The sequence below is a fragment of the Manacus candei genome, unplaced genomic scaffold (assembly GCF_025592945.1).
Source record: "Manacus candei isolate 608988 ecotype Guabito, Panama unplaced genomic scaffold, ASM2559294v1 h1tg000159l, whole genome shotgun sequence".
NCBI lineage: Eukaryota > Metazoa > Chordata > Aves > Passeriformes > Pipridae > Manacus > Manacus candei.
Window position 1 is genome coordinate 369,015 of NW_026138207.1, and position 13,682 is coordinate 382,696.

At 38.7% G+C, this 13,682-nt stretch overlaps 1 protein-coding gene across 1 annotated transcript in view; it reads left to right on the forward strand.

Moving 5' to 3' along the window:
- Window positions 1-244: 244 nt before the first annotated feature.
- The window catches only part of PRKX (protein kinase cAMP-dependent X-linked catalytic subunit), a 53,196-nt gene continuing 39,758 nt past the window's right edge, over window positions 245-13,682 (forward strand). The window contains exon 1 of the mRNA XM_051772853.1: window positions 245-430. Within this exon, the coding sequence (XP_051628813.1) occupies window positions 250-430 (181 nt within the window). The 5' untranslated portion in view covers window positions 245-249. The remainder of the gene's footprint in view (window positions 431-13,682) is intronic.

Consider the following 13,682-nt stretch of genomic DNA (forward strand, 5'->3'; position numbering starts at 1 on the left):
GCTGGGCGCACCCTCGCCATTGTCTGCGCGGCGGTCCCTGCTGCGGGCACCGGCGGGCGGCGCGGCGGCTGCGACCGCGATGCTGAAGGGCTCCGTGCCCCCTCAGAGGCGGCAGCGGGCTCCAGCCCCCGGGAGCAGCCACCCCTTCTGCTGAAGACAGAAACTTTGCGTGTCCGCCGCTCCCTCTCCTCCCCCTTCCTTTCGCCCTCCTCCATGCGCTGAGCGGCCGCGGGGCGCCCGCCCGGCCCCATGGACGCCTTCAGCGCCGCCAAGGCCAAAATGGGGGCGAAGAGCGGCGGCGAGGCGGCGGCGGGGGTGGCCGCGCCCCCGCCCGCCGCGCCGGCCCCCAGCCCCGCCGGTCCCGGCTCGCCCGCCGCGCTCGAGCCCGCCGCTTACAAGCTGGAGGACCTGGAGACCCTGGCCACCGTGGGTGAGTAGGAGAAGGGGTGGAACAAAGGAGCTGCTGAGGTGCCTGTTTGCGGCCGTGCCCGGAGGGAGGAGGTGCCCCAACAGCCGGCTGCCTCCTTTCCCAGCGCCTCTTTTTAGGCTTTTTTGTTTTTCCCCTGTGTGCCCCACTCCCCGGTCCGCGCCCTTCTCTGCCGCCCGCCCCCCGCCGGCCGCTGTCGGGCAGCTCGGGTGCCTGCGGTGGCTGTGGGCGGCCGAGGGGGACGCGCCGCAGCCTCCGCGCAGATCGGGAGCCGCGCTGCGGGTCTGCGGGAGGCTCTTGGCATTGTCTGCTCCAGGTACTGTGCCCGTGCCATCGGCTCCGGGATCGCGGCTTTGATCTGCAGCACAGCGAGCCTGTAGCCGGGTTTGGCCTGTCTAAGGCGGGGGCAGCCACTGCTGAAGCGGAAAGACCTTTTGGTGTAAAACCTGGTTTATCTGGTTTAACTTCATTTACCTACATCATGATAAAAAATTCATCATTTAAATGTAGTTGTCGGGCCAGTGAAGAGATCAAACAGGTTAACTGAATACGGCTGAGTGTATGTCAAACACCCAACACGCTGTTGCCTGGAATATTGATGCAAAGATGCTTTGCGTGTGTAGAATTTTGGTAGAAGGTAAGGTCGCATCTGACATGTACTACGCTTATTGAAAACTACATGTAGTCAGTGGCATTGTGGAGTAAATGCGTGTGTGTAATAAATTGGCATTTCAGACATCAGTGATGATGTTCATTGTGTTCGTATATCTGTGCATTGCATTTGAATGTACATTCGTGTACTTACAGGCGTTTTTCCTCCTGGTTTGAAAGCTTGCATGCTCAACCACATGGAAGTTTTGTTCACTTTTTTCTTTATAGGACTGTGAAATTATTTTGGGTAGATTTATTTCAGTAAGTACTGTAAATCTGAACTTCCCGTAAGCTCTCTTTAGCCAAAAACGTGCGATACAAACCCTTTCTTAGTGAAGTTGATGGTTTTAATAGGTCTTGAATAATGGAGTTGGAAAGGCCCAAGAGCGTAGTTATCGATGAAGAACATGTTATTTTCTCTTCAAGTGTGTTGTTTTTTGATATATTTTTCCCCTTTGAAACATGGACGGGCATTTTATTGAGAAGTTATTTGAGATTATTAAGAGACTTCTTGAAAGCTTTGTGATATGTTTTTTCTCCAGAAGTGGTTGATCTCGTTCCTTACATCATGACCAGTTGCTGGTGATACAACTGTCATCACAGATGATTAAGACTTCAAGTGAAACATGGATTGCAGAAAAATAGTAATTTTTAAAGAAAGCATAGTAGTCATGGAAATATTCCTGAGGCCAGTGAAGAAATGTGGAAACAGTGCACCTTTTTTAGAGTGTTCTTTAAGGTGTTTCTTCAAGGTTAAGGAAGGAAGCAGAAAGCTGTGATTCCACAAGGTATAAAGAGAAACTTTAAGTGAGACTGCTTGATATGAAGAAAGAGAGAAGAGAATAAAATGTGAAAGGAGCAATAGCTGCCTGTCAGGACACTGACAGAATACTCAGTCTCCCTTTTCTGTCTTCTCCAGCTTGATTGTTTTTTCTTTTCTTCTTTTCTCAAATAGCTCTGTCTGAGAAGATGACCATTCTTTGCATCTCTTTTGAACTGTGACATTGGTGGTTTTGCAGGGAGAAGGAAGACAAAATGCAAAACTGGAAGGGTATAAAAATGTGCACAAATAAATACATAAGGCCTCACCTTGTCAAAGAAACTGATCTGTCTTACTGTAAGTTGGTTTAAAAATGAATTTATGACATGCCTGTGCATCTCAGTAGAAGGCTGTGACAGGGACAGGATCTCACTCCTGACCAGGAAGCAATATTGCAGCCTCAAAGTGATACTGAAACTGAACACATTTGTACCTACCTCTGAGTGGCTGAGTTTATGAGATGCACTACAGAGACTAATGTCCCTGTAGTGCATCTGAGATCTGAGGTTGGGCTGCTCCGTGTGCACCTACTAACACGCTACATTGCATTCCTGAGTTAAATGGGCTGCAAGTTAAACCAGTGCAGAATAGTGCAGGGTAATATGTAGATGTGTAGTTTACCTTGAAAAACTCTTTTTTGCTTGGTTTATACCTTTTTGAATTTAGTTAAGTACACTGTAGGTTTATATCACAGGTACTGAAAGAGTATATCTATAATTCTTTTTAGCAGTGGTTTAAGTCAGTATTATCCTGTCTTCCATTTTGATCTCCCTGCACAAATAGATGAGATTAATGTCATCAGTTTCACTAAAGTAATTTAGAGTTGTCTGCAGTTTGACTGCTCTGATAAGAAAAATCATTTTCTTTCTGCTGATGTTCTCGAAAGCTGTGTGCTCTGAGATATTTGTGGAGGGGAGGAGGAGTGCTCAGAAATTACATAACAGGAAGTTCTGATATCTTCTTTGCTAGAATCGTTGTTGCTTATAGATATACCCAAACTTAGAAATAGTTAGGGCCTTGGAAACAGTCAACTTCAGAAAGAGTCAAAATAGGGCAGTGAGCTCCTTGCTCTTACAGCTGTTTATGAGTAGTATTTAAGGTAAAAAAATTATGTTGGTGTCTGTGAGGTTATGATCATCTATGACTTTAGGGAACTTCTCTTGGAGGACAGAATAAAGGCCATGTAAAAAAAAAAAGTTGAATGCAATATCTACTTTGGGTATAGTAACTACTGTTTTAAGTATCCTTCATAGTCTAAGAGGATTAAATGCTCTCTGTTAACCCGATCACCATAATGCAGGCTGAATTGCATGTGTTCTCTGTGATTTCTGCTGGGATACTGTGCCTGGTTTAGCAAAGAACTTGCTATGAAGGAAGGAAGAGCAAAAGGGAAGTACAATTTAGCATAATGATTCAGAGGACATTTATCTCCCCCAGATATCCCAGAGCTCAACCTTTGGTTTGGTGTTTGTGGGCCCTTTGTTAAAAGGCAGAGTCCAGAGTACGGGTATGCTTTTGGGGGAAGTGCCCTAATATTTAGTTGATAAAGGGAAGTTATGCGTTTGGGGAGGGTGTAGGACTGGGGTGCATAGTGGTTTCTGGCACTAGTGGAAGTTGAACAAGAAAAATATTTCTTTAAGGATACTATCTGAGGGGTTGAAGATGTGTTTTTGAACCTTTGAATTGTATGGAGTTTTTAACTAGTCTTATATGAAAGGTGAACACTCCTGCTCTGGAGCTATTGAAGGTGCCTGGTCATGCCCATCTTGTTTTGAATTAATTTTCCTTTCAAAGGAGATTGAAATACAGATGTTTGCTCAGCACACGCAGAAACTGTTGCTCAGGCCAGACTGAAATACTGTATGCATCTTAGTGAATTTACATACTCAGCTGTGCCAAGATTGATTTAGTTCTATACTGCACAGAAACAGAAATTAATATGCCATGACCACCATGTTCATTGAAATTTAACTGCTGAAAGTTCGTGGACCACTTCTGCTTATCTGAACTAATTTCAAACTTCTTGTAGGTCCGGTCAGTGGTAGAGGGAGACTATGAACAGTAGTGGCATAATTTCTGAATCACGCTTGGTTTTAGTGAGCATTTAGCATGAGCAACCTTCCTATTCCAGTAACCAGAACACCTGACACGTATCCTGAAATGGAGATATTAAATTTTTAATTATACCACAATGAAAAAGTAATTCAGGTAAACTAGAATAAGTAGTACAGGAAAACCAGAAGGTACTTCTTCACTTTTGTGTAGGTGAAGTTGGCAGAAGGAATGTTATGTTCCCAATTGAAATGTATGGTAATAGGAAAGGGAGAAAGAAGAGAACACCAGGAGGAGAAAGATGACGAACTTATTCTTGCCCTCTGTTCTGTGAGATCTGTTTCTTGCCCATTTTTCAAAGTGCAGTGAATTCCATAGTAGTCTTTATAAATGTAAATTTGGTTTTGTAAATCTACTCAATTGATTGAAATATTTTAATAACAGTATTTTCATGCAAAAAGATTCCTTTAAACTAGTGTTCCCATGACGTGCTTTACACTAAACAAATGCAGAATAAAAAGTTGGGCAAACCAGTATTTTCATTTCTATGAGCATGGGAAAATTTAAAAAAGTTCATGGGAAAGATGAGGTGCAGCGTATTTTCAAGTACTTAATTTCTCTATGTTCACACACAAAAGTTGCTAGTCAAATAAATTTCAAATGACATTGTGTCAGCAGGACAGTAGGTACAGAACTGTAGTCTAATGCCATAGGTTGACTCCTGTATAGGACACTGCAGTACTATTTTCCCAGTGTATTGTTTAGGTAAGAAATTCTGCTACAGAGTAGCCAGTTCTTTACACCAAAGAATGCTGGTGGCTTTTCCCCCCCCCCCCCGGGGGTGGGGCCAGGGGAATTTTAGATGGCAGTTCTCATATTACTCCAGTTTCTTACCAAGTGTTATTTTTTGTTTCACTATCGAGGTCTTCCCCTATTTTAAAATATTCTAAGGGATGTATGAGCATTTTTTTCCTCTTTTGTCACCTTTTCTTGATACTAAAATGATAAATAATAATCCATGATTTTACTTGGCAGTGTTTTTAAATACCACAAGTTTTGAAAGAAAACATGGTCTGAATGTTGTGACTGTAATGGTGACCTGAATTCACCATTACGTTTGTACATCTTTGAGGCTTTAGTCATAAAGCTAAATGACTTGGACTTTGTTTTCAGTCTCTATATTTCTTACTTCATTTTTCACTCCCACAAAATGACACTTGTCCCAAAATAAATCCTTGTTATTGTTATAGCTGGTGTTCTAGAGAGAAAATGACCAGGTGTGACTCAGCTTTCTTCTCTTGCTTTTCCTGTTATCCACTGCTGAGGTGAATTTCAGTAGCATAATGTTTATTGTGGATTAAGCAGCAACAGGTTCTTTCCCATAAGGTTCTTTTTCTCACTAGGCTAGAAAAAATGGATTGAAACAAGTATTTTCTTTTATCTTTCAGAGAGGTCAGGAAAGTGAGAGTGTATTGAAGAAGTCTGAACACGTGAAAATTGAAAGTTCACATTTCTGCTTTTCTATCTTCAGTATTTAAAATCAGTCTTGAGGTAAATGGTCAGTGTTTACCTGTCACTTGTTTCTTTTGTCTGAGTCTAATTTAGATATTTAACTAGTTGCAGAAAGAAATTCATTATTCTTTGTCTGATGTCGTGAATTTAACACAGAATTATAGAGTTAGGTATTATAGATGTTATAGAGTAGGCTTTGACACTCACATATACTTCTGGAGATAAGTAATTTGTTAAGTCCTATAAATAGCCCAGAGATGCCCAGAAGTGCCTTTTGCAATGCAAATAATCAAATAGTCTGGAACCCAACTAGTGCTAACATTTCAGGAATAAGAATCGTGAAAAACTCTCCCACAAAATGAGGCAACTAACACCATGCCTTTCTTTCCTCTGCCAAGTTTATGCTTAAATAAAAGTAATGTTCCAGGTGAAAATACTTTTGAGAAATTTCTCTGTCGAGTGTTGTGTGTCAGCCCAAACTGAAGAAGATATGAAACCTGAAGAGAAATACCAATTTGAACTAATTTTTTTTTTCTTTCAAAGGGAAGAAGCAGGAACTTAAAGTACTGGTGGTTGAGAGCATGGAGTCTCTTAGGGCTTGACTCACCTTTTTCTATATTTAAGTTCCTGAGTTTGCATGTCTGGACTGTTTGTAGTGGACAGGGAGAGCAACCTTTTGGAGATGGATACCTTGATATTTTGGCTTTTATATCATGAAAACTTAAGGAGGCAAATTCCTACCTAAAGTGTGTTTAATCCTAGTTTGGTCCACTTTTAAGGATGATATGCAGTATAATTAGAAAAAAGACAAATGTGGTGGAATTTGTTTGTTATGAGCGGCATAGATGTGTATACAGTGATGAAAAGTGAATTTTTGTGAAGTAAAAGATGGGAACTTGTGTTTACCTTTCAAGGTCTTGTCTGAGTGTAAGCTGTTCTTAACCAAATTTAGATTAAACAATATAATTCCCTTACTGTTGATACTTAGCAATGTAAAACATTTTCAAAATTAGCTTGTTCTACTCGAGTAGTTTAATATGTTATCTTTACTTGGGAGGGCACCCTTCCATCTCTGCAATGTTTTGGAGGGTTTTTTAGTAGCTTCAAAGAAGTTGGTCAGTAAAATTCTGGTGAGTACAGTGTGTTGGTGTGCACCTGGGAAATTCAGGTGTTAGGGAAGAGCAGTTCTCAAAATTAGGCTATTTCTGCTTTCCCATAAGATTATCTTTCAAATGAATGAACAAGTGTGTTTGTTTGGGTTTCTTTAAATGAAGAAGGGAGACATATAAGATACAACATTGTTTGTGAAGCTTGTTTACCTTGTTAGATGCACAGTTTGAACTTCACATTAGAGCAGTGGTTCAGTTTTTTATATGAAATACATTTTTTTTAATCCTTGTTTTAAATACTGAAGATGGATCAGTGATGGTGATCTGTAGGATTCGGTGGTGCAAACTTTCCACTTGGCAGCCCTTTTTCTTCTGCCCACTTTGTTTGCTCCCGTCCCAGTTTGGACTAGTTGCTAGCTGGTCTGTTATTTGGTTGGCAGTAACTTTTTGTAAATGTGTTGTTGTTTTTCTCCAGGGAATCAATTGGTCTGCTTCGATACATTTCATGTCAGACAAAGCTAGTTTGTGTGTGTTATTTATTTATGTATAACTGAAGCACATTAAATACAATGAGGGAAGTATCCTTTCTATGTGACTAAACTGTATGGTGTGCCACCAGTGGTAGGGGAATGTTAGACTTGTCTGTTGAGTTGATCTGGTAGTGGAACCATTCCTGCAGTATCTGATTTTCTAGTCTTGTGCCTCTCGTTTGTTGGAGATTGTTTATTTACTACCAAAGTAAAAGTAGATTGGTTATATAGTTCTGGTTTGCAGTGTATTTCATAGCCCTTATACCAACAAGCTGTGGTGTCTAAAATAGACTCATTTTTATGTGAAATCTTTTCTTCTGTTTCTTTTCTGGATATTCAGTTTGAATATCACCTTCAGATTTCCCTATTGGATTTTACATTTTATATGTAAATATGCATATATATTTAAATTTATACAAACTCATAAACCCTAAGTTTTACTGTTCCACAGCTTGATGTAGGAAGAGTGACAATATGTAAGTCTTCTGCTCATTTTCTGTCAACATATATGGACTTCTTTATGGCTATCACACTTATCAGACCTTTGTTCATGTAGTACCTACAGCATGCAGCAATTTTTTTTTTAAAGTTTTAAGCCAGGATTTTTTTACTTCCTTAAAGTATTGGTTCTGAGCTAATTTTTCAGGAAAGATCATGTACCTGATACTTCTTACTTTAATTGTAATATGCAGTTTGCATATTCAGGTGTAATGATTTATATTTTGTATTTATTGGAGTACTTGAGAAAAGGAACTCAGAAGAGCTATATAGTATAAACTGTTATTAGAAGTTGTACCCTTGGACATGCATTATTTTTTGTGTGTACACTTGACATTGTCTTATGCATGTTTGTTAAAAGCACTAAGCTATGAAAGCAGTACATTATTTTACCTGGAAAGTGAGATTTTAGAACCACTGACATTGTCTACTACAAGAGGAAAGCATATGAAGGTTCCAAGGTTTGGGATTTTTTTTTGTTTTGGTTTGGTTTGGTTGTTTTTCTTGTTAGTTTCTTCTTTACATAATTCTTACAAAGGAGGTAATGATTTGTTACCAAAAACACATAAAATGACCGTTTAAGGTGTCCACTATGCAGTATTTTTTATGAGTTTTGGTATGGTTCTTTGCTAAAATGCAATTTCTTACACAGTGTCCCAGACATTTGCCTAAGTGTTGTTCTGTTTGTGTTGGGGAATATAGGGAGACTGAGCAATCTGAAATATTTATGGTAATGGCACTGCCATTATTGTTGAAGGTGCAGAGTGCTTTCTGGATGGAAATGTCTAGTTATTACTGCTTTTTATGCCTCTCAGGTATTGCTCCAGTCAGTAAATTAAATACTCTGAAGTGATTTTGGTAGATGTTCAGAGAGCTATCCCTCCACAGACTCTTCAAAAACAGGCTAAACTGGGTGTAAGATTTTTACTTTGCTGCTCTACTCATAAGGGTGCACTGTAATAGCTGTATGGATGGCGAGTATAAAAATTAAGAAGCTGGTGGTTGTCTGTTTATAGTAAACTTCTGAGTGCTGTAATAGCAGACTCCTCTAAGCACCTGCCCCCAAACTGATGACAGACTTCCAGCCTCAGACCTCTTCCCCCCCCTCCAGCTTGACACTGACTTCCTACAGCTCTTGGGTGCAGGAGATGATAGCTTGTACAGTTTTAATTTGCATGGCCTGTCAAAAATAACTTCAGAGTATGCATTGTAAATTTCAGTTTGTTTTCAGGAAGATTAGTGGGTAACTCGTTGTCTGTCTCTGGAGAACAAACAATGAGGGCAGCTGCTGGTCAGTCTGTTTCTAAATTGGGATTCCTGTTCCCTCTTTCATTAAAACGTTTCACATTGCCTGTTTGTATGTTGAATTTGTGTTCTGAGGCCACTAACCTCTCCCTGACTTTTGTGACTTTCAGAGGCCTATAAAAACTTTGATAGTATGTCTTTGTTTAAGCCACCCAGCTGTCACACTCAAAAGTGGTGAATTTGGAATTTATGCTGAATCAGCAACATTATTCTTCCTCCTTTTTTAGTGACGGCATAGTTCAATTAATTTAAAATAAATTTATATTAGCAACAATATGTGTAGAAATTGCTCATTCATTAATATATTTGGAAATAATGTAATTTGGGTTATAATAAATTTAAGAACCTTTCTAAAATTTTCCCAGTATTACACCTTAATTCAAAATATTCTGTTTGAAAGCTTTCTACATCTCTTCTAGTATTTTTACAGTGAGTAGCAGTGGTTCTGTTAATGGAAAATTGTTCATGATTAAAATTGATTTCGATACTTTTTTTTTTTCTACTGCCAATGACAGCTGGGAAGAACGTGTGAGAAAGACAGTGTGTCCTACAAGACAGAACCATTAGAAAGAAAACAAAAGTAACTGAGAAGAGAATTGGAAAGAATCTGAAAAAAAGTAGTAACATCAAAGTTAATGCAAAATATTTTCAAAGACAGGAAAATATATTTCTTCTGGGGTAAAAAAAAATGGTGGGTTTTTAATTTTTTTTTTAATTTCAGTTTTGTACATTTCATCCTTCATCATTTTAAAAGTAGATACAAATTGGGGCACATCTGTTCCTGATGCTGTAAAGCCTATGACAGCTATCCAGTTTTAGAATTCATTAAAATAAACTATATTCTCTAAACTGTATTTCATCTGTCTTCAGGGCAGAAGTATGCCTTTTGTTTTTGCTACTGAAAACTTCACATGCTTCACCTCCTGTAAAAGTGTTAATGGATGATAAACTATTAACCAGCAGATACCAGTAGCTTTCAGTTACAACTGACTTGAGTTAGATATGAACCAATGAGCCAGCCCGGACAGATTCGTTTTGTGTTTATTTCTGATCCTTACATCTGTCTCTGCATTCTAATTTTAGCATCTTTGAACTTGTTTACTGTTTCTTTAAGCATAAATCCTAAATTATTTTGAAATGTTTGTTCTTTAAATTGAATACAATTTAAAATTATATTTCTGTTGATCTGTGTGCTGTGTTAGCTGTAATAGCAAGTGACCCTCATCAGTGATGTTTCAGTTTTGGAGAAAGAAAGTCTGCAAAAGGCATGTCAAGTACTCTCGGCATGTGAACTATAGCTCATGAATTCAATTAGCTGTAGTTTAATCTATCCTGTCAAAGTAGTGTTGGATTTGCCATTCATTACTCCCTTTACTGCAGACTGTGATCCTGTTTTTAAATATGTCAAAGTTCAGATAATTCAGAGATTGTATGGCGTGAGAGAATTGAAGGGAGTAGAAGTGAGAAGCAACTATGGCAGCAAACAACAAAATAAATAAACGTGAGTTTGGGTAAATGGGTGCATGCTTATACATGTATACTCATCTATCTACTTATATGGATATGTTATCTACATATAGGTACGTGTATGTTGCTAAGAAGGTTGATGTATGATGAAGACATACATAGGATAGAGTGAAATAAAATCTAGAAGAAAATGTTGATTCTGATGAAAAAAGAGAACTTGGTTTTATTTTCAAGTTTTGAGTATGTATAGAATCATAGAATGCTTTTGGTTAAAAGTGACCTTAAAGACCATCTCGTTCCACCTCTCTGCCGTGGGCAGGGACACTAGACCAGGTTACTCAAAGCCCCAACCAGCCTGGCGTTGAATACTTCAGGAACCAGGCATCCACAACTTCTCTGAGTAATCTAACCTAGCATCTGACCTAAACCTCTTTCAGTTTGAGGCTGTTCCCCCTTGTCTGTTGCTATCTGCCCACATTTGAAGTAGGTTTTTTTCTGTAAGCCCCCTTTAAGTACTGGAAAGCCACAATGAAGTGTGCCTGGAGCCTTGCCTTCTCCAGGTTGAGCAACCCCTGCTCTCTCAGCCTGTCTTCATATGAAAGGTGTTCTAGGCCTCTGATGAACTTTTTGTCCCTCCTTTGGACCCATTTTAACAGTTCCACATCTTTTTTATGTTGAAGACCCCACTGCTGGATGCAGCACTCCAGGTGGGGTCTCACCAGAGCACAGGTGCAGCAATCCAGGCAGGGTCTCACCTGCCTTGACCTGTTGGCTTTTGATGCAGCTCAGGATGCGATTGACCTTCTGGGCTGCAAGCATGCATTTATGGGTCATGTCCAGCTTTTTCATCCATGAAAATCCCCAAGAACTGGTGACTAGCTAACTACTTTCAGTGACTGGAAGGTGAGAATACTGTGGGCATAAAAAAGGCTCTGTGTGGCTGACTAGATTGTAATTGTGATATGATGAGTTGAAGATTTTGTTTCTATTAGTAAGGTTTGTCTGCTAGTCTTCGCTATTATTACTACTGTATAATATACTTGATACTCTTTATGACCATACAGAGCATTATGAGTTAAGAACTGAGAAATCGCCTGTGGAACAGAGCAATCAGTAAGTGCTTAATGCTGATAGTTGATTTCTGTCAGTATTTTAAATACGGTATATGTAAAAGTTAAACTACTGTGTCTAGAGTAGAAGTTTGTGAGAAAGGGTGTAATAAGGATAACACTAATTATGGACTAATCAAATTTAGATCTGTAGATTCTGATCTCCTGATGGTTTCAACTGTCACAGGTAACTGATGGGATTTTGGGGGAGTTTTGTGTTGTTTTATGTTTAAAACTTTATTTTCGATTTGAGACCTTCCTTAAATTAGCCAGTCCACTGAGAATGGAGAGCTGTCCATGTGCATTGAGTCAGTGTGTTGTCCAAACAGTTGTGCTGAAATGCACTTTTTAACATCTCAGTTGACTTCTCTTATGTACACATCTTAAGTGATTTGCCACTGTGCTACCCTGTGCTTAGTCACCACCAGGTTAATGTGTGAATCCAGTTAATTGTTAGTATGAGATTCTGCAATTTGAGGGGAGTCTTGAACACTGGGTCATTAGTAGGGATGAGATTTTGTCAGCCCAAACTCAATATATGTGAAGAGTTACATCGTCCTCTCTCAGTGGATTTAAAAACTGAACAAAATTTTTTTGACATATGAAAGAAAGATTGTCAGATGTTAGGGCAAGTTGTCAGGTCTTATGGAAAGATTTGTGTAGGGTACATGCTCATGTATGTACCTAGTTTTCCTCCCTGATTGATATGATATTGTTCAAATCCTACAGCATGAGGATGAGGTGATGTTTTATTTTAGTTTATTGAAACCACTCCTTGAATTGACAGATAATATTTAAGAAAGAACTACTCATAAACAATTGAGAAATAATAAATTTGAACACAAATGCCATCAGAAATGGCACTGGAGATCTGTATTTTGAAAGATTGTATGCAATTTAAAGTCACATATACTGTGCCTTTAATGAAAGGGACTTAGTGTTCTGCAGTGCAGGTTTTGATTTTCTTAGATTTAGGCCTTCTCACAGTACACATATTGTTTAAAATAACTAGCTATCAAATAGTGTAAAATGAGTGTGAAATCAGCTACCTGCATTTTGTCATGAATAGTCCAAGAAGTAACAAGCTTACCTTTTCTACAGTGTTTAGCTTGGAAATTTAGAGTGAACTCTGCAGCTTGCTAAGCTTTCCTTGGTCTGTGTGTGATTGGACATAAGTAGTGCACGATATTTTACTTTCTGTGGCATTGGTATTGAATTTTGAACCTTATCCTTCTCTTTGCTCTTCATGTGACTATATGGAGGATTGTCGGTTTCATAATGTGACTCATGAATAATTTCAGATCTGATTAATTCTTTATTATACGTATATATTTATTCTTTAAATATATTTGTTCAGGAGCAGCTACTAGTCATTTTAAATGAGATTTATTTCTATAATCTTGTATGTCAATCTTGCTTTTGCATGGGAAAAAAAGTATTGTGTAGGGAGTTCATCTACATCCTTGCCTGTTTGTGACATATTGCATCTTTCCATCTGTGTTTTCAGATGTATGAGATTTGCAAACTATGTTTAATACAAATTTTGTTAAAGAAATTGAACCTCAGATGACTTTATGCTTAAGGAAAAACAAAAAGATTGTATTGAAACGTCTACCGCAGAAATGCCATCAAGTATCTGTCAAAAAGTCTATCCTTACTGTTGCAAAATTAATGACATTGTTATGATAGATACTGCAGCCTCTGAAACTTACTTTAGTATTGACTGTAGTGACCTGTTCACCTCTTGATTTCTGTTTTCCTGTACATTTAGTTTCCTGAGAGTCACTTTGAAAATCAGAGTTGTTTCATGGAAGTTTGGGTGTAGTTTTTCATAAATTCTCAAATGTTCTTGTCTTGGTTCATTTTTGTTCATTTAAATAATGTCAATTATGTCCGACATTCTATTTAAAGTCTTTATTTGTTGACTTGGATGGGTTTCTTGGGCATGATATTCAGAGGTATAATAGTGGAGAAAGAGATTGGATCCCAGTTTTGAGATGGGAGGGAAAGTGTGTGCATAAAAACTGAGAAGGGCAGTTGAAACTGTTGGAAAATTGGTAGAGTGGCTTTTTTTTCCTATTAAGAAACTCTATAGTGACAGTAGAAAAAAACTAATGTGTTTTAGTTGCATACTAGGCTGAACTGAAGTTAGAACAGAATTTAAGTTTAGACTTACTTTTCTGCATTGTAGAGAAAAAGCAA